At 32.6% G+C, this 22,121-nt stretch overlaps 1 protein-coding gene across 1 annotated transcript in view; it reads left to right on the forward strand.

Annotated features, from left to right (window-relative positions):
* Positions 1 to 20,034, forward strand: part of LOC133193978 (T-box transcription factor mls-1-like) — a 158,454-nt gene extending 138,420 nt beyond the window's left edge. Inside the window, exons 3-4 of the mRNA XM_061329890.1 lie at positions 19,525 to 19,724; positions 19,911 to 20,034. Coding sequence (XP_061185874.1) covers positions 19,525 to 19,724; positions 19,911 to 20,034 — 324 coding nt within the window. The remainder of the gene's footprint in view (positions 1 to 19,524; positions 19,725 to 19,910) is intronic.
* Positions 20,035 to 22,121: the final 2,087 nt, after the last annotated feature.

Raw genomic sequence — 22,121 nt, forward strand, 5'->3', positions numbered from 1 at the left:
TATTTCAGGTTTTCGGACGTAAATCTTTATAGGGTGCTTCAGTGCATTTATATTAATTCTTTTGATAAAAGTTTGGCAGATTTTTTAACTTATGTTATGAATAAAAGTATCAAATTTGTCTATTTAAAAAAGTTCGTTCTTCTTACGCTAATAAATGTAATTTTAAGCAGTCTAAAGAATAGTGGCAAATATATCTGAAAGGAGTACTCCACCCCCACCACCACCCTAATAAAAATGGAAAGAAAGTAAGAGGACGAAAGAATGGAAATTTTTAGAAAACTTTATGTTCTTGATATTCAATAGAGAAAACTTGAGTCTTGAAAAAAACCTTTGCTCTAATAAACTCATTTTTACTTCAATTTTTTCATTAGACCCTCCCCCCTCCCCCATCTTGAAATCCTTATTCACCTCTGGATTGTGTTAACTGGCTTACTAATTAAATGATTAGAAGTATTATTGCAAAAATAAGTAATTAAATACAAGTATATATTCTATTATGATTTCTTATAGATGAATTTATACTAAGATATACAGTTGAACTTTGGTATTTCGAACACTGATATCTCGAATAGCATGGATACGTGGAAGTGATTTGGAAGTTACAACCCCTTACTCTTCTTTATTTCTTTATTCTTTATTTTTTCTCGGCCCCATTAAGTTCGAGATAACGAGATCTGACGGTAGCTTATTTGAAATTTAAGAAGTTTTATTTAAAAATTATATTAATTGCTTGGATGTTTAAAAAAATGTCTTAAGTTTATATTTTTTTTTTATTGTTTGGGAGAGGGGGTAAGATTACATCACCGTAAATATTATCAAAGTTCAAACTTACTTCATGAGCTCAGTCTCGGTGTCGCGGTGAATCTACAGGTTTCAAGAATTGGATGTATAGACCAGCTTAAATAGTCTAGTTAACAAATGCAAAGGCAGCTATATTCTGGAAGAGCTTTTGAGTCATTAGTAGCCTTAATCACTATGTAGATGTCGTAACAATGAAATTCCCGATCAACAAATCGCGTCCGGCTGGTTTGTCAAAGATTACAAATAAAAGTGCAGAGTTATCAAGAAATTAAGTGCTGACACGTGGTTCTAAGGCCGGAACAAGCATGCAATACTTGTAGGAGGGGTGGGCGCTTTTATATTTTGGAAATTATCAATCTGTCCTCGAAAATGTTGAAAATAATTAAGAAATAAACAAAACAACTTTATTCAGTGAACATGGCGTTTTGAATAGCAATTGCTCTGCTGGCATATTCCATGGTGCGCGCTAGTTGTTTATTACTTATATTTGCATTCTGTGATGTTAAGAATATCAGAGGAAATCCTGGCCTGCATAAGGGCATGGGTAAGAAAAAATGACAATAAAATCAGTAAACCTGATTAATAATTAATCCACTTTATCTCCAATTAATCACATACAATATATATGGTATTTGCTTTCTAACCAGAGTTATCTGGATACAAACCGCGCTGTCTTCAAAACTGTTACGCGTCATGACGTCATCGAAACTCTCTGAGAAAAATTATCAATAGCAATATTATCAAAAAAGATAAGGTTTTTATATCTATTTTATCTTAAGAGTGTTTTTCTCGTGTTTCTTACGTTTTTAAAATTCTTTTTAGAGTTAAAATGGTTTTTGAAATAGATACACTATGACATGAATTTCGCTCTGTCTGAACGTAAAACATCCTAGCGTGAAGAGTTTTCGTTCTTTGTAACTATATGCGTAAAATTAACAAATAAATTAAAGATTTAGAGCTCTGTTTTATTTGTAGAAAGTGTTATTAAACAATTAAACACGTTGACTTAAGTCATTTTTTAAAATTAATTACACCTTAATCATTTTGAATTTCTTTCTTTCCCGGAAGATTTCATTAAAAAATATAATTTATTCTTTTTGCATACCTCTGAATGTGACAAATTAGTGCAGTTGCTTGCACTGTGCCAGTATCAAAAACGAACTGCACTCATAGCAGAAGAAGTTGAGTTCATTGTGCTATAAATACAACTGGTGAGTGCAGGTTCATAGTGGGAAAAAACAGAGAGTATACAAATATATCAAAATATTCTCCACTGTGATGACTTCGGCGTGGTGGTAGCCCCACACCTCTCCCAAAAGAAATAGAGTTTTCGAGTTTGGATAGACTTTTTTGTTCAGTGTGTAAATTATCTGTACTTGTCATCTGGGAAAAGAATAATAAATAATTCTATCATTTACGTAGTGACAAGAAAATAAATAATCTCACTCGAAAAAATTTGCAACCCCTAACGAATCAAATGTTTGTCCCCTAAATTGTGTTATTCTGCCTTGATGTCCCAGTAGCATCATTGATTAAAAAAAACAGCCAAGTTTTATTACCATGAATACTTTCTAACTTCAAAAATATCTCAAAATTTTTGCGCAGTACATGCGCTTTTGCAAAGCTATCTTCATTTAGTTCACTCTTAATAGAAATATTTGCCCTCTACCCCTTCCCAAATCCACCAGTATATTCAGGACTGCTTACACGTGCCCCCTTTCTTCTTTTCTCCCATCAATTTGCCAATTAATACAATTTCTCTTGTCAAAGAATTTTGGTATGACGATCTCAATATTTTTAAAACCTATTTTTGAGCACCATATAGTGAAGTATCATCATATTATGTTAAAGTATCAGACTAACAAAGCATATAATGTTGAAGTTTTAGCATATAAAAACAAAGTATCAACATATAATGTTGAAGTATCAGCATATAATGACAACGTATCAGCATATAATGGCAAAGTATCAGCATATAATGACAAAGTATCAGCATATAATGATTTTTTTTTTTCTAAATAAGGCAGCTGAGGCGTTCCATATATGAGCTTTAAAGCTGTTTATCTCCATATTTCATTCATGGACATTTAGCAAGTAAACTGTATACATGCATGCTGGCATGAAGCTATTTCCCTTTACCAGATTTGTGAAATGCGTATTCCCAAAGCTGAGGCCCCAGGTTTGAACTGATTAATCAGTTCACTTTATTTTTTAAAAGAAATTCATTTTTTCTTCTAGTACGAACAAGCTTCAGGAGCAGGGTATTGAAAGTAAATTCCTCACCAAATTGAAAAAAAAAATGTGACATTAGACTGGGTGATTACCAGTTCCATGTATACAGCAAAATGTGCCACGTACGTATCACGTACGTTAAACGTATGTGATACATACGTGACTTCACGTACGTATCACATGAAAAAAGCACCACATATGTTAAACATACGTTTTCACACGTATGAATATCATGTGTGACACGTACGTTACACATACGTATTGACTACCATGCGTTACACACATGTTGCACACATACGTTATTCATACGGTTCACGTATGAATAACGTACGTGCAACGTGTGTGTAACGTATGTTTTGAGAAACATGCGTTTAACATGGTTTGTATACACTGCTCATATGATAAATGTATAAGTACCATACATCTGTCAAACCATGGTTAAACATATGTTTTGAACATTCTTTTTCACATATTGTAAACATACGTGAAACAAAAATGATGTGCAATTAAAATATTCATTTCATGCATTTGACATAATTTTCTTCAAGGGCTTATTTTCTTTTCATCTGTTGAATGATCAACATTTTGAAGGTACATATCTGGATATCCTTCACCTCTTTCCTGATCCTAATTGCTCTTAGGCAATCACAACAAAAGACATATTCAAATTTAAGCCAAATTTAATGTTGAGATTTTAACATCAATTCATTCTTCTGCAATTCCCTTTCATCTGTAAAGAAAAAGAAAATATTAAATGAATTTGCATATGGAAAAACACAGTTTTTTTTTTAACATTATTTTTTTCCACATATATCTCTTGGTTGATTCCCTTTAGAACTATAAACAACAACTGTCCAAAATGGACAAATACCCCCCACTGAGTTTTTCAGAGAAGATGCCAAGTCACTAATACTAGTATTTGAGGATCTAAGAGGTATTAACAATTTGTTTAAACATTAAGAGTGAAAATTTAGCGGTAATTGCTCATTATATTTTTTTAATGAATGAAACTTTGGCGTAGCCTAATAAAACAGCAATACTAATAATAACATTGTTTTTTATAACATTGAAAAAATTAAAAACAATTTTCAAGTATTTCTCTGTTGGAAAGTATGGATGCATTATTTATCCATCTTTTCTACAGTGACTTTATAGGTCAGGATCATGACACATGTACCCTCAGGTCATAAACAATCTGTGTGTGAAGTGGATACTCCCAAAATCCAAAATTATTCTCCATAGGAAAGATACGGACCGAACACGAATTATGAACTTTTTCTGTCAGTGACCTTGAACTTGTCCAAATGACCTTGGGTCAAGGTCATGACACACCATCAGGCCATAAACAATCTTTGTGTAAAATGGGAACTCACCAAGTTTATCCATAAGAAAGATATGGACCAATTTTTTCTGTCAGTGACCTTGAACTTGCCCAAATGAACTTGGGTCAAGGTGATGACACACTTTCAGGCCATAAGCAATATTTGTGCAAAATGGGAGCTTACCAAGTTTATCCGTAAGAAATATATGGACTGGACACAAATTATGAACTTTTTCTTCCAGTGACCTTGAACTTGCCCAAATGACCTTGGCCATGGGTCAGGGTCATGACACACCCTCAGGTCATGCATAATCTCTGTGTGAAGTAGTAGATTCTAATGTTCCTTTGTAAGAAATATATGGACCAGACATGTTTGCACAGACAGACAAACAGACAGATGAACAAGCTGATTCCTACATATTCCCCCAAACTTTGTTTGCAAGGGGATAAATATAGTGTCGAATAACTACAGTTTTTTTAGTATTAATAACCTTGATCTTTTAAACTAGACTTTTCACTATCCTCAAGTATCTACCTAATTATAATTCTCTACATGACAAATTTAAAATAGAAGCATTGTGAGTGAACTCAGAAAACAAAACTTGTTCATCATAGTCATGAACTTAGTTTGTTTGCTTTAAACTCCTGGCCAGGAGTATTATTTGGATTTTCAATGAATCAACGCATTTTCACTATATGATCAATAAAGCCCTGAATCACTTACCCTGGGGCCATAAATTCCATAATTTTAGTAGAAGACCCAATGCTCATTACAATTACGCTAACAGTTTGCTTGATGTCCAGATTTAAAGAATGCATTAATTTTGATGGTTTTATATAGCTCCATCCCCTAGGCCCCAGGGGGAGCAGGGACCATGAAATTCGCTATTTTTGTTCCCATTCACCCATGTGTGGTTTATTATACATGTAAACCATGCATATATTAATGTATGTGTAACGTGTGGTTGATAATAAATGTAAACCATGTGTGTGAAATATATGTAATATAATACACATATAAACCATGCGTTTATTAACGTATGTGTAACGTATGGTTGACAATACATATGCAAACCATGCGTTCATTAACGTACGTTTAACGTGTGGTTGACAATACACATGTAAACCATGCGTTTATAAACGTACGTTTATCGTATGGTAGCACATACCATATGTTACACGTACGTGAAACGTACGTAACACATACGTGTATTCCAACCGCACGTTTCACGTACGTTATGTGAAACGTATGTTGTCACACGCATGTTATCCATACGTTGTACCACGTACGTGAAACGTGCGGTTGGAATACACGTATGTGTTACGTATGTTTCACATACGTGTAACATATGGTATGTGCTACTATACGTTACACATACGTGGCACAATTAGCTGTGTAGGACGTAGTCGGTCATACCAAGAGAAACTCGTGAGGCTCAGGTGACCGTCAATTCCCCAGGGCCGCATGTCTAAATTTTATGCAGAATTCTTCTCAATCTAAAATGCCTTCAACTGATTTTAATACTATAGGTTGAATGAATATATCTGGAATACTAGTACATTGTATTTACTATTAATCTTATTGATGATATCATGGATATGTGAACCTGAAATGAAAGTAATTGGACATTTAAAAAATATGTACCATTACATAGAGGACAAGTCCCTTGTTCAAAAAACAATTTTGTTATATGTACATGAATTGGTTTCCATGGCAACAACCTCTGAACTTGCCCTTGTTTAAAAAGATTAAAGCTATAAAGAAAAGTCTACTGTAATTAAATAAAGTAAAAAAAGAATCTCATCAAATATGATCAGAATTTCATTTCTTGCGGTTATCTTAACGATTTATGAATGAACATGTAGTTAAGATTTTTGTATAGGCATCATATTCAGAAAGTAGGCAATCACAGTCTGAATGTCCTATGTCATCTTAAAATTTGATTATTTTTCCTTGACCTTGACTTCAAAAAAGGATATAAAACCACATTGGCTATAATCAAAAACTAAATTTCCAACTTCCATTTTAAAGTAGCATCATAGAGCTAAGTAACAGAGGAAAAAAATTGGAATGTACATGAGTCGGAATAAAGATATGGTAAATTGAATTTTCTCTGACCTCTTTAAAAAAAATTAGTTTTGATGCACGATTATCTGTATTAAACGCTATAAAATGGAAACAAAATATAAGTAGAAGTAGTTATTTGCAAATATATAAAAGGTCTGTGGACACCTTCATTGATTTAAGCTTTTTTTCACAGGTTTTATATTTGTATAGCTCATAATCACAGTCTGAATTTCCTTTGCCCTCTTAAAATTTGACTATAATTTTTCCTTGACCTTGACTACATAAAAGATTAAAAATCATACTGGGTATAATTGAATATTTTATTTTTTCAACTCCATTTCAAAGAAGTGTATATAGCTATGTATTAAGTTAATTATCATTTTCCTTTTTTTCCTTTTAACATTACTTTTTTATTCTCAGACAGAATAATGGCATATTAATGGAAGCAATAAATTCTCATTTATTATTCGTATAAGAAACCTTTAACCACTGAATGTGCAATTTCTAGAATATTGAACAAAAGGATCTAAATCCTATGTTAAAGTATTGTATTTGTAAAATTACTGTATTTTCAGAATCTTTTCCCGCAAGAAGATGCAATCCGAAATTCCTCTGTTTAAACTCAAATTACAACATATAGAGATAACAATCACCAGTTTAAAATATCCCTCTTAAAAAACTCATGCAATAACTGTTACTTCAGTTTATACAGAATACAAAATGATTTCTTCAACCTTGACAAAAGTTTCTATTAAGTCTGTTCTAGTAAAGCTTGCTTCTTTGACATAGTGGATCTTCTTTTCCCTTTCCTTTTCAACTGCAAGCTTTTTTGGGTCACAAATTTTGTTGAAATATTAATAACAGCATGTGAAGGTCTTTTGAAGTAAAAATTTCAGTCTTTGTTGACATAGGCAAAACAATGTCATGTTAAGTCTGGAAAATAAATTCCATTTTAGTTTTAACCTTAATGATAAGTGGACATGGATATATATATATATATATATATATATATATATATATATATATATATATATATATATATATATATATATATATATATATATATATATATATATATATATATATATATATACACACAGTACCAACCAGACCCAACCTGACACCTAAGCAGTCCCAGAAAGCAGTCCCCGGGACTGCTTTAGGACCGCTCTGGGACTGCTCTGGGACCGCTGTGGGACTGCTCTGGGACTGCTCTAGAAAGCAGACCCAGCAGTCTCAGCAGTCCCTGGGACTGCTTTGTTCACTCATGCATGAAAAAGGTTCTGAGTGACATGATAGCTCCGCCCCTTGTGTATTCTGAATTTGCAGGCTCCCTGTTGTTGTTTTGTTTACTTTCAGCAGAGAGGTGTTTAAGATAAAGAATTAAAAAAAAACAAGAATTTTTTACAACATTTTAATAAGTAGAGATAGATATACATGTAATTACTAAATGTCTTCAGGGGCTGTAAATTTACACAATTGTAGTCTAGAATTAATTTTAAAAAATGAAAGCAGTTAAAAGGGAAGTCAGGAGATGACTTTTATCCTTTAAATTAAACTTTAATACAGGTGTTTGAAGAAAAAAAATATATCTAGGCCTATTTAATTAATTAATGCTAATTAAAACATTAATACAGATGTTTGAAAAAAAAATATCGAGGCCTATTTAATTAATTGATGCTGTCAAGTTACGGAATGTACTCAAAGTTTGAATTAGCACTATTTAAAAAAAAAACAAACAAACAAACAAACAAACTTGTCATTACAATAAGACATTCAGAGGGACGTACTGTACTGGATTTTTTTTTAAATTGAAAAAGCTAAAACCATATGCATGCTGAAAAAGAGCATTCCATGCTATTTTTTACCGCCCTCAAATAATTAAATGACATGAAATAAAATTATTCTACCATTCTTCAGTCCTTTAAACAATTATATTTGTGAACAATTATTGGGGGATTTACTTATGAATTTGTTTTTGGTTTATAAACAAGTTATTAAAAGAAATTTATAAACATTTTAAAATATTGGGAATTGTGACTTATTTCTTATTTGTTTTGTTTGTGATTTCCTGGCCGATTAATAAAAAGCAATACAAATGTATAAAATGGTGTCAACACCTGAGGTTTCAATCGCCTTCGGGCATGATTAGCAGAAAGTCAATGCATGTTATTTAGGTATCAGTGTTACACATCACTGAACATGCTGGTCAACAATGACACTAATTTCAATCTATGTACTGCAAAAAATCTTCGTTTCAATAAAAGTGTATAAATTTATTTCGGGATTAATTAATTTTGAACATAATCTTAGGGTTCCATTCGCGTGATTTACACATGTACACTCAAACGTTTATATAATAAAAGTATTATTGTTTTCTGTTACATAGATAATCTAACGATAATTAAATTGGCAAGTCAGTGAAAATAATCATGACTGAAATACAATACACAAAGAATTTTTCAAAAGCTCCAGTACTTAAGAAAACTGCATTCAGAATATAGTATGGAAATCGGCCTTGCTCTATTATTATAAGGCCTATTTAAAGCTAGTTTTGATAGAAAATAAAAAACTCAAGTTTATTTTTCTATTTAAAAAAAAAATAAATAAATATGGAAACCAATATCAATCACAGTAATTTAGAAATTGATTTATTTTGGTGAAAAATTAAAATACCACAAAACTGTTTAAATATTCATGTTATTAATAGGTGTGAACGTCTTTTTTGTTCAATATTTATTATTTGTTTCTATACGCGTAGTGTGATTTTCTTAACAGTTCAAAAATGACTGTCGCATGAGAATTGATACTGCTCAGAAAGAAATGGATCATCAATTTGAACTGCCTTTTATAGTTACATTGTTTATTGGTTTCTCATTTCTGAGTAAGCTCCGCCCATTAAATTAATTAACCCCGCCCACTGGGACTGCTGGGACTGCTTTCTGGGACTGCTGGGACTGCTTTCTGGGACCGCTGGGACTGCTGGGACTGCTCTGGGACCGCTGTGGGACTGCTCTGGGACTGCTTTAGCAGTCCCAGAAAGCAGTCCCCGGGACTGCTCTGGGACTGCTTTGTGTCAGGTTGGGTCTGGTTGGTACTGGATATATATATATATATATATATATATATATATATATATATATATATATATATATATATATATATATATATATATATATATATATATATATATATATATATATATTATATATACATGTATATATATATATATATATATATATATATATATATATATATATATATATATATATATATTATACTAGTAAATTGGAAATATATAATACCTATATAAAATGAACTACATAACTATCTAACATTTTAATAATTTGACATCTTTCCAGTTATTTATGAAAAATGACTACAAGTCTAATTTATAATGATGCTAGCAAGTAAGAGGGAGGACCATTTGATTTTGAGGCAGATTTTGGAAATAATCTGACCTAAATGTTAAATAAAATAAATGAATTATTCTCCACTAGGAAGATGTTTTTCTTTTGTCTAATTGAAGATAAAATAATAATCTTGCTATCATAATTTGTATTTGTGAGCTAGAAACAGGCTTGGGGTAATGTTAAATGTAATGGTAATGCATCGCAATGCATTGCTTGAAGTCGAAGTAATGTAAGTAATGTGCAATGCCAAAAAAATGCCATTACATGTAATGGTAATTTAATGCATTACTTTTCAAATCCAGAGTAATGCTGTCATTACATAGCATTACAAAACATTTTGTATATACCTATTTTGAAAATTGAAATATTTGAAAAATATTTAAAAAATTGAAAATGGAAATGGAAATTATTGTTTAGATTTTTAATCAATTAGATAGAAATGAATGAAAAAAGTTAATCTATTTATATAAACTCTCTGTTTCTATTTAAATGTTTTTTTTCTGTTTAAAGCACAGTTACCACACATTTAAATCTTCATACTTATTTTAGATCAAACTTAATTTTAAAGAATATTTTAAAGAGTTTATTATAAAAATATCCTTAAAAATAATTCCGGTATGAGGTACACTAATTAATGTACACTATAAACTGATAATTGTCATCTTTTGAATAGAGTGTCATCAAAACACAATGCCTCTAGGGTTATGTAACAAAGCAATGTATTGTTCTGAGAAGAGTTCCAAAAACCAGTCCCTTTCGTCTGACTGTATAAACATTAATTGAGCTGGTCTAGCTTGAGCTGACCAAGACAAATTCAATGCACCAAAAGGAATAGAAGACAGGCATTCTACTTTTAGAAGAGCAAATTAAATCTACATACTTTCCAACCCCTTTTACACGTTTGCCATTAATACATTCAATTTTTGTCATAATTTAAGGTTCTAGATCCAAATTATCCTGTATGTTTTATTAAGGAGGAATACCACACCAAAACTTTATTTCATAGACCTTTAAAACATCTCTGATAAGTAGTGGATTCAACATTAAAAGGCCAATATTAGCTCTTGATTATTTAATAAGAATTTTTTTTCTATTTTCCATAGAAATGAAAAAAAAAAATGTTTTATTTGCAAATAAGATGCTTTAGGATTAAAAATTTGCTGTTGATAAATGCATTATATAAATGTATAATTAAATATGTTAATAAAGGCTGGATGGACATTTTAATTTTTTAAATTAAAAAAATATGAAAATAAAACATAATTTGTGATTTTTTTTAAACGTATGGTTAAATCTTCATAAAACTAGTCACAACTAGGGAGAATATGATAGGCAATCAAATTTTTAAAAGAAATTGAAATGAAATTGCGAAATTTTATAGAAATTAATTTTGGCCAATCCCAATCGAAATTAAACTGATCCCAACCAGAATTTTGTAATTATAGGAAATAGATAACATTTTCACAAGAATACTAGTTTGTTTAGGTGTAATACAGGTTAAAAAGTAATTGAACTTGATAATCAAATAGATTTCTTAGTGATAAATGCAAAAAGAAGACAGTACATTATTATTTTTTTATTATTTTGTGTTAATTTTGATCGGGATCAGTTTAATTGTGATCGGAAGTAGTCCAAATATAAAAATAATTATTACCCTAAAATTTCTCAATTTCATTTAAATTTCTTTTTAAAATATGACTGACTTACATATTCTCCCTAGTTGTGACTAGTTTTATGAAGATCTTAACCAGAGGTTTAAAAAATATTAATAAATTAATTGTTTTATTTTCATAAATAAAGTTTTATTTAAAGAATTCAAATGTCCATCCATCCTTTATTTACATAATTAATTAGACATTCATATTATGCATTTATCAATAGCAAAGTTTTAATCCTAAAGCAGCTTATTTGCAAATAACACATTTTTTTTCATTTTCTATGAAAAATAGGGGAAACAATTCGTATAAAATAATTAAAAGCTAATTTTGGTCTTTCAATGCTGAAACCGTACTTTAGAAGGGATTTCTTAAAGATCTATTGAATAAAATTTTGGTGTGGCATTCCCCCTTAAAGTTTAGTTTTAGTATTGGGAGGGAGTAAACTGCCCCAAAAGTTATAAAAAATGCTTTATGACATCACTAAGTACACAAAAACTGCATATTGTACATGTTTTTATCTTATTTGCAATTGAAAATTTGAACTTTCTATGAATAATAAAAAGATATGTAAATTATTTATAGTGTAATAAATACAAGAACTTGAAATTAAAATTAAAATTATAATTCATAAAGTGTTGTTTTTAAGGGGTGGGATGCATGTTTATGAAAATAGTTGCAAAGTTTTTATTTCATTTTTGAAAACCTCCAAAAGTAATCGTAATGTTAATGCATTTCTTTGCTAAAGTAATAGTTATGTAATGCATTGCTTTAAGAAATTAAAGTAATGGTAATGGTAATTTAATGCCCAAATTCTTGAAGTTATGGTATTGTTATGCATTACTTTACAATGTAATTCGCCCCAAGCCTGGCTAGGAAATAAATATTTTGTCCTTATTGAAGGGCAAAAAATAAATAACCTGCCCCCCCCCCCCCCCCCATCACCATCATAACCAGAAAAGAATGCATGGTTAACCTATTATTTTCTTATTTTAATAAGCAAATCATTCATTCATTCATACCTATTCCATTCATTGCAACACAATAGATATCTTTTAATGGAAATATGCTGCTAAGAATTGAATGAGATGGGGGATTTTGACTGCTGACCTACATTTTATGTATTCCCTCTTGATACCTGTTCAAATAACAAATCAATCTCAAAGATATTCAATTTACAAGTAAATTTTATAGATATTCTTTGAATATGTACAATGAATGTCAATTTGTTATTAGTAAGTAATAGTCTGTGCCAAATTCCAAAGCAATTCATGTTACAGCTTTTATGATTTCAATCAAAACTAATTTGGTTGTTATTACTTCCATTACAAAATTGAGGCCAATTTATATGTTGAGTAATATGAGATAAGATATAAGTATTTTATTAGTCCCTTGCCGGTGAAACTGGAGGGGACTATAGGTTTCCTCTGAGTCTGTCCGTCCGTCTGTCTGTCTGTCTAGCTGTCCCTCTGTCTGTCTGTCCGTCTGTCCCACTTGGTTTTCCGCACTTTTTTCCTAAACGCTTGCAGATATTGAGCTGATTTTTGGTATGTAAGTGTATCTTGATGAGTTACAGATCAAGTTTGCATTTCGTTCCGCTTCATTGATTTTTGACGGAATTACGGCCTTTTCAATTTTCACGGGTTTTCCGCATTTTTTTCTAAACGCTTTCAGATATTGAGCTGATTTTTGGTATGTGACTTTACCTTGGTTAGTTATAGATCAAGTTTGCATTTAGCCCCTCTCATTGATTTTTGACGGAATTTTGGCATTTTCAATTCTTAACGGGAACCAGATTATACTTGCCGGTAGAGGACTAGTATTGCTAATGCAATACTCTCAGAATGCTTGTTACTATTGATTCAGTGCTCATATGGGCATAAAGGGAATAAATTTAAGAAAGAAAAGGCCTAAAATATAGGTGAAAAAAGATCATTTACAGACATACCTATATAAACAAGTACATGTAGACGTAGGACACTTGCATATATATTGTGCTAAGGGGTATCAATATCATAATGACATTGCAGTGAAACTTGTCTAATCCGGATGTTGTGAAAGCCGAAATCTTGCCTATTACGGTATAAACTTTAAGTCCCTTGCAGTAAATTCAATTGTTTTAAATGTTGCTTAATCCGGAATGTTGCCTAACCCGGCCAATATTTGGAATCAATGGTGTCCGGATTAGACAAATTTAACTGAATATGCACCTTTAAGAGTATAAAAGTTCACTAGTTTTTACTTCTTTTATATTTTCATAGAACAGTTACATCATTTAAAGCAATATAATTATTCATTAATTTTGCTAAAATCTATTTCAGTATAGATCCAGTATATTCAGACACTCCAAAATTCTAGAGGCATTCCGGGAAATTTTAATATGACTAGAATTATCCCAGAACTATTTCTAATTTTCTCGGAACGCCTCTAGTATTTTGAAGTGTCCGAATGGCCGGAATTTGTCGTTTTGAATCGGGTTCTAGTATTTGCACTTAGTTCTGGGCACGTTAATGAAAAGCTTAAAAATATGTTAAAAAATCAGGTTTTAGGAAATATTTGCATCTTTGTTAAACATTGCCGAGTATTATATTTCAGTCATGATTATTTTCAATGACTTCCCAATTTAATTATCTTTAGATTCTCAGTTTTAAGTGTTTTATTATATAAATGTTCGAGTGTACATCTGTAATTCACGCAAATGGAACCCTCAGATTATGTTCAAAATTAATTAATCCCGAAATAAATTTATACACAATTATTGAAACTAAGATTTTTTGCAGGACATACTAGATTGAAATTGGTGTCATTGTGGACCAGCGTGTTCAGTGATGTGTAACACTGATACCCAAATAACATGCATTGACTTTCTGCTTATTATGCCCAAAGGCGATTGAAACCTCAGGTGTTGACACCATTTTATACAATCCCATTGTATTAACCGGCTAGGTAAACACAAACAAAAGAAATAAGAAACAAGTCACAATTCCCGATATTTTCAAATGTTTATTTTTTTAAATAAATGTACTCTTTTAATGACTTGTTTATAAATTAAAAACTAATTCATAAATAAATCCCCAAATAATTGTTCACATTGTTTATGTGACAGAAGAATGGTAGAATAATTTTATTTCATGGTCATTAAATAAATTATTAGGTTTTATTTGAGGGTGGTAAAAAATAGCATGGAGTGCTCTTTTTTAAGCATGGTATTAGCTTTTTCAATTAAGAAAAAAAAATTCAGTACAGTACATGTATCTTACTGAAATGACAAGTTTGTTTGTTTGTTTGTTTGTTTTTTAAATAGTGCTAATGCAAACTTTGAGTACATATGTAATTTGACAGCAATAACTTATTAAATAGGCCTATAGATATTTTTTTTTTCAAACACCTGTATTGAAGTTTAATATGAGGGATAAAAATTATCCCCTGACTTCCCTTTTAAACTACTTTTATTTTCTTAAAATTAATTCTAGACTACAATTGTGTAAATTTACAGACCTCTGAAGACATTTACTATGTAGTAATTACATGACTGTATAACTATCTCTATTTATTTAATTTTTGTAAGAAATTAATACTTGTTTTTTTATATTTGCTTTTATCTTAAACACCTCTCTGCAGAAAGTAAACAAAACAACAACAAGGAGCTGCAAATTCAGAATACACAAGTGGCGGAGCTATCATGTCACTCAGATCCTTTTTCACGCATGGGTGAACAAAGCAGTCCCAGAAAGCAGTCCCAGGGACTGCTGGGTCTGCTTTCTAGAGCAGTCCCACAGCGGTCCCATAGCGGTCCCAGAGCAGTCCCACAGCGGTCCCAAAGCAGTCCCACAGCGGTCCCAAAGCAGTCCCGGGGACTGCTTTCTGGGACTGCTTTGGTGTCAGGTTGGGTCTGGTTGGTACTGTATGTTGTGAACTTTTTTATCTCAGTGTTGCAAATTCTAATTCTTGAATAAAATACATTGAAACCTATGCGTATTGGTTCTGTTTGGGCTATTTTTTTTCTGTAGAATGACTAGCGCTAGACGAATCATGATTAAATGACCTTTTGGGTTTTTTTCTTTGTGTGCACCTTGGTTTTGGTTTGATTCTATTACATTCTTACAAAACATTTTCAGTCATGTTGGGTTGCTACTAGTTGTTGATGAAAGGCTGCCAATTTATTCATGTATTAAGCACTCATGGACTTTGAGCATAGGCGCTTGGGTCAAGGATAATGTATATTTTCTATATAATGTATTGTCGAGGAAATTCGAACTATGTTCGTAACATTTTTTCAAGCGCACAGTGGTTATTTTTAGTTTTTTGTAAATTTTTCTGCTTTATATACACTAGAATATCACAGAATTTGATATTATGCACGTTTTAAGAATGACATATTCCTACTGTATACTAAAAAGAAACAAGGCTTGCAACTGCATTAGCCCCTTTCCGTGCCCCCGACACGATTTTTTCCTTTTAAAAGTTATATGCAATGCTTACCAGCTGAATTGAGAACCCTCTTCTCTCCAGATAATTCTTATATAATGATAAAAATCCTCCGGTAACAACTTTTCACCCATTTCATATTTTTAAATAATTATTTTCTTTCAAATTTCGCTCGTTTAATAGTATTCTCTAATCACGGAAGTTCCCGAATACTAACATCCAAAACCCAAAACGGGCGACCAGTAAATTATTTGACAGTTCTTGAAAGACGCAAGGCTTAGAGTATGTGACGATTGAAACTGTCTAAAACTTCATTCCTTATCACTGACTATATTATTTTCTTATTTGCATCCTTAATCAAAGGAGTTATAGTTTTAATTTAGTGACGGGGGGGGGGGGGGGGGGGGGAGGGTCGATGGTTATGTAAGTCCAAATCTTTTCATTTGTTTTAAAGTGAATTACGATATCAATCTTTATCAAGAATAAATTAAACATTGCGGCAATTGAATAACATTTAGACTTAACATTGAAAAATAAAGTGCAAGCATTTTCTTTTACACGGGCATGCAATTGAAAGAAAATAGCAATGCTGATGTGAATATCAAAGGAATTTACGACTAAAATGAAAATATGTTTTTGCAAAATAACGTGAATCTTTAAAAAACCGTATTTAGAAAACAATTTTTTTCCTCTAAAATATTGGTTTAGCGCAATGTAAGAAACAGCTGAAATTGTTGGTCTTAATCGTAAGTTCTTCTGTAAAACGGACCCTAGGTCAATAATCGCAAAGAGCCGGGTTAAAAAGCAAATTTACAAAAAAAATCGTTTGTACACAACTTGGATAGAAGTTTAAATCACAGGTTTTAATAAGAATGGAAATTAAAATTTCGAGCTAGAGAACATTGAAGAAATCATATATGCATTGATATATGAAATTTCATTTTAAGTGTGTGTGTGTGTGGGGGGGGGGGGGGGGGGTAACATTGCATTTCAAATCTCATTCTACATTAGCTTGTACATGTATTGCTATATAATATGTACCGTGAATTTTATATATTACAAACAAGAAGTCTCGTTTTTGAAAGTGGAGCAGCCAAAAAATTATTAACAAGCAAACAAAATACCTGTAAAACATTTTGAAAACAAAACTGCGTGAAAAACTCTGTCATGCAAAAAATATAAAAATGGAAAACTGTCTCAACGTAAAAAAATATGTATTTCGTGAGAATGGTGTGGGTGCATTCTCTCTCCTTAACAGTAAAAAAAATTAAGGATACAATGAATATGGCAGCAAAATGTGTCTGCATGCGTGTGTGCAAGAGGGATGAGGAGGGGCGCTTAAGCGGCGTTTCAATGAAAATCCCATACTACGTTAGGGGTACACGTGGGTGCCACGAACCTGGTTCAGTCCTCCTTCCAAAAAATATCATTGATCAAAGAGTGAATTCTGGTGCTACTACTTTTTTTCTTTGATCTGCTATTATTAGTGGAATATTATGCGAGTAAAAATAATATATTTTAACTAATTACGTGTCAGATCAAGATTCTTTTTAAATGAGTTTCAATCGCTATATACGTTGGCGTATATACAGCCTTCGGATCTTCTGGATCTTGTATGTGAATCATGTTACATGTAGTAAAAAGAAAAACAGTTCTCCAAACTTGTTCATATAAACTTGCCACATTGTTTAATATATTCTCTATAATGCATGCACGGATCTAGAGGGAGGGGGATCCCGGAACCCCCCCCCCCGGAATTTGCAGAATTATAAAAAGTATATACTGAAGCAAATAAAAAATGACTTTGGACATCCCCCCCTAGAAAACGTGTACCCCACCATCACCACCACGGCAGGCCCGTAGGAAACAATTTCAGGCACAGCCATACATTTTTAGTTGAGGGGGCACTACCAAAAATTTTCCGACAAGCAAAAAAAAAAAAAGGTTATCAACTACCAAAAATTCCTTGACAAGCAAAAAAAAAAAGGGGGGGGGGGCACAAGCATATAGTGTCTAAGTTTACTATAGTAATCTATACATCGGCAAAATTATTGGGGGCACGTAATTCACTTTAAAACAAATGAAAAGATTTGGATTTACATAACCATCGACCCCCCCCCCCCGTCACTAAATTAAAACTATAACTCCTTTGATTAAGGATGCAAATAAGAAAATAATATAGTCAGTGATAAGAAATGAAGTTTTAGACAGTTTCAATCGTCACATACTCTAAGCCTTGCGTCTTTCAAGAACTGTCAAATAATTTACTGGTCGCCCGTTTTGGGTTTTGGATGTTAGTATTCGGGAACTTCCGTGATTAGAGAATTAAACGAGCGAAATTTGAAAGAAAATAATTATTTAAAAATATGAAATGGGTGAAAAGTTGTTACCGGAGGATTTTTATCATTATATAAGAATTATCTGGAGAGAAGAGGGTTCTCAATTCAGCTGGTAAGCATTGCATATAACTTTTAAAAGGAAAAAAATCGTGTCGGGGGCACGGAAAGGGGCTAATGCAGTTGCAAGCCTTGTTTCTTTTTAGTATACAGTAGGAATATGTCATTCTTAAAACGTGCATAATATCAAATTTCTGTGATATTCTAGTGTATATAAAGCAGAAAAAATTACAAAAAAACTAAAAATAACCACTGTGCGCTTGAAAAAATGTTACGAACATAGTTCGAATTTCCTCGACAATACATTATATAGAAAATATACATTATCCTTGACCCAAGCGCCTATGACTTTGAGCAGTTAGGGATCTTTTTTGTGCAAGCATCTACTCCAGCATGGGTCCTCAGTTTATACGGTCTTATCCAAAGGAACGGTCATCACGTCAATCAGTCGGATTTAAGGATCAACTTCTCGAAATTGCCGATATCTTCATTTCAGAACAGCGCCCTCAAATGACTCTCTTGCATGCACACTTATTTCCCTAAATCGATTGCAAACCTTTTATGCGCTGATATTTAGGTTGGCGGTTACCGATATTGGTAATAAAAGCTGCCACAACAATGATTTCAACAAAAGTGTCGCGCCTAGTGGTCAATTAGTGCTTTGGCATCCGTACCCGGTCCATTACACTTCCGATTGCCATAATTTTATAGAACAATCTTGCAATAGTAGTATGGTATTATTAAACGCCGTGTCCACAGAAGACATTATTACATTCCTTAATCTAGTTACAGAATTTTTCAAGCAATATAAACAAGAAATTTTGAATTGTTTTCATTTTTAACAAACATCTCCAAAGGAACATCCTGCAGAGACCATGTCAACTGCCCTACCATGATCTTCTATGGTCAGATGCTGCATATCCAGTCATGTTTTTCTGAGTTTTAATGAATGCAAACATAAAGAACGCATTTTCAAAGAATAGGAATGTATCCCTTTAAATTTGTATAGATTGTTAAGCTTCAGATATCATTTATTTATTTACCAGTTAGTTTTGACATTCAAACATGTTATATTTAATCATTTACATATTTTATATATCAGATACGTCTTGAATAACTTTTGAAAAGGAAAAAATAAATTATTTATCTATGATGATGCGTTCGCAATTCTGTCTAGTGAACACTTACGTTTATTGTATTCTCTTTTCAGTTTACGCTACATACATTTCAAAAATACTTGGTTCGCATTTCCTTGGTAAAACTTGAAAAAAATGATGAGCTCTCCGTTGTTGAGTTTCCTATCCAGGCCACAACTTTCATAGCAGTTACTGCTTACAACAACAAAGACGTGACTGTGCTGAAGATTAACAGCAATCCGTATTCAAAAGGATTTCGTTTTCCGGTGAAAAGGTACCTTATTTATTGCAAAAATATTTGATTGAAGAAAGAAACAAAATATCTAATCTGTAAGAATTTTCAAATATCGAAATTTTTATTAAATCTCTACAAAAGTACACATATATATGAGAAATAAGCTCCAGAGAACAATATGATTTTGTTAAGCTTTGCTCTGGAAAAAATGAATTTAAATTTTAGACTAACAAAAACAGCCCTTGAACAAATTGATTCTGAAGAATTAAGAATGATGGCACGTGAGGATGGCAAGAAAGGTTCAGTGAATAATCCTATCAGAAGGGAGATCCAAGCTTCTACACAGTAGGTTCTCGTATTTCGAAAATTAATGCATTTCAGCAATGTATGACAAATTCAGCAAAAAAAAAAATGCAAGAAGTGGGGTCAGGTGCCTGGGTCAAGAAGCTAAAAAAATTTTAAAACAAATTACGAGTGACGCATGACAAAAGATGAGAAAAGTATAAATGTGTAATCTAAAAGACGTGCATTACATGGCATCTTCTCAGTGTAATATTAAGCTGTAGAATAAATTTGAAATGCCGATAAAATGCCGAAAAACCAATATTTCGCTAAACAAAATGAAGGGCTGAAAAAATGTCAAATATTACAAAAGATAGGCGGAACTGTTTACTTTCATATTTATTTAAGTAATATATATATCCCAATGAAATTTTCATGCAACAATCAAACTGATTTCATTGATAACCTCCCTTTATTAAAAAAAATAATTCGAACCCGTCTGACCGCCACATTCCGGTCTTCGGCCCCCGAAGACACCAACCCAGACTCTTCCATGGCAGGTCTATCACCTGTCATTTCCAGGGCATGGCACGGCACCAAATGTAACGGGAGAGGAGAAAAATGCAGCGGACCAGACATGGATTCGAACCCGGGCCCCCTAAATCTCCAGTCAGGTGCTCCACCAACTGAGCTATCTGGCCACCGGCGATCGAACCCGTCTGACCGCCACATTCTTCCCTCCTTAAAGGTCTTTGGCCCCCCAAAGACTCCAACCCAGGCTCATCTCCCTTGCAGGTATTTCACCTGTCACTTCCGGGGCATGGCACGGCACCAAATGTAACGGGAGAGGAGAAAAATGCAGCGGACCAGACCGGGATTCGAACCCGGGCCCCCTCAATCTCCAGTCAGGTGCTCTACCAACTGAGCTATCTGGCCACCGGCGATAGAACCCGTCTGACCGCCACAGTTGTATTACCGATACAAAGTCTCAACAGTGCTAATTTTAATAAAGAACGCTAAAGTCTACTATTTATCTGCTATATATCCATTAAGTCAAGGTGAGTTTATTTCTTGTTGGAACTTCTGGGTACCGCGAGAACGTAGTTTGCGGCGAGATGCAATTCGCAAAGCATTATGGGACCACAGGTAACTGCGGAAAAAATTGTTTGGATCAATGTGCAAAGTCCGAATTTTCTCTTGGCCCAGGCGTTGCTTTAACAGCTCGCTGCGCTCGCTATTACCCCCCCCCCCCTCCCTCAACCTTATTTCTGACATTGCTGACAACAGAAATCTTCTCTATTTCAAGAACAATGGAGAACATTTTATTCTTTCCTATTATGCTGTCTGTGGTAAGGCCTTATTAACAAGCCTTTTTTCGTGTAAAATCAGTAAAATCAATCTTACGCAGAGTAAGTAAAATATAAATTCCTGTGCATGTATATTTCACTCACTATCTTGATATGTATGTAAAAGCATTACATACACAAAAACTGCACTATTTATACACATGAAAATCATAATGTGAAAATGAAATTAAAAGTGGTGAATATTATGCAATACATCAATAAAAAAACATACTTAATTTACATTTACTTTTATAGGTCAATCGATAGTGATGTGTTTTGAGAAGAAAAAAAGGAAACATCGTTTATTAATCTTCACTTTATAACATGGCAAGAATCACCGTCTTGCGTTGACATTTATTATTTTACGGGAATAAAACATGGCCTAGCGATATGCAGGTTTCCGAAGATAAATATAGTTTGAGATGCGCGCGAATTTCTAGCGTGCATACGTAAGAAGTTCAACAGTAGAGATGTAAAAAATCCTTTGATGTTGCATATACCATCTTTGTTTATATAGGTTCAAAATGATCATCGAGTGTATAAGAAAAATTTCTACCTTGATTAATTTCTTCCAGTATAAAGATATACATGTATTTCAAACAACAAATCAGGTAATACCTCTATTTATATTTCAGTTATTCTCTGTTTATTCTTTGATGGGGAATGTGGGGAATTCTCGTTAATTCAACTACGAGGGTTGTCCGGTAAAATCGTTGACAAAGCGTTTTTATCGTAAAATAATGGGCGCACTTAGCTGAAATTTTCAGCAAATGATTATTTATCTTACAGTGTATTTAAGTACATCATA

The sequence above is a fragment of the Saccostrea echinata genome, unplaced genomic scaffold, assembly GCF_033153115.1.
Source record: "Saccostrea echinata isolate AGI-Se365-2 ecotype Australia unplaced genomic scaffold, CSIRO_AGI_Sech_v1 ptg000028l, whole genome shotgun sequence".
NCBI lineage: Eukaryota > Metazoa > Mollusca > Bivalvia > Ostreida > Ostreidae > Saccostrea > Saccostrea echinata.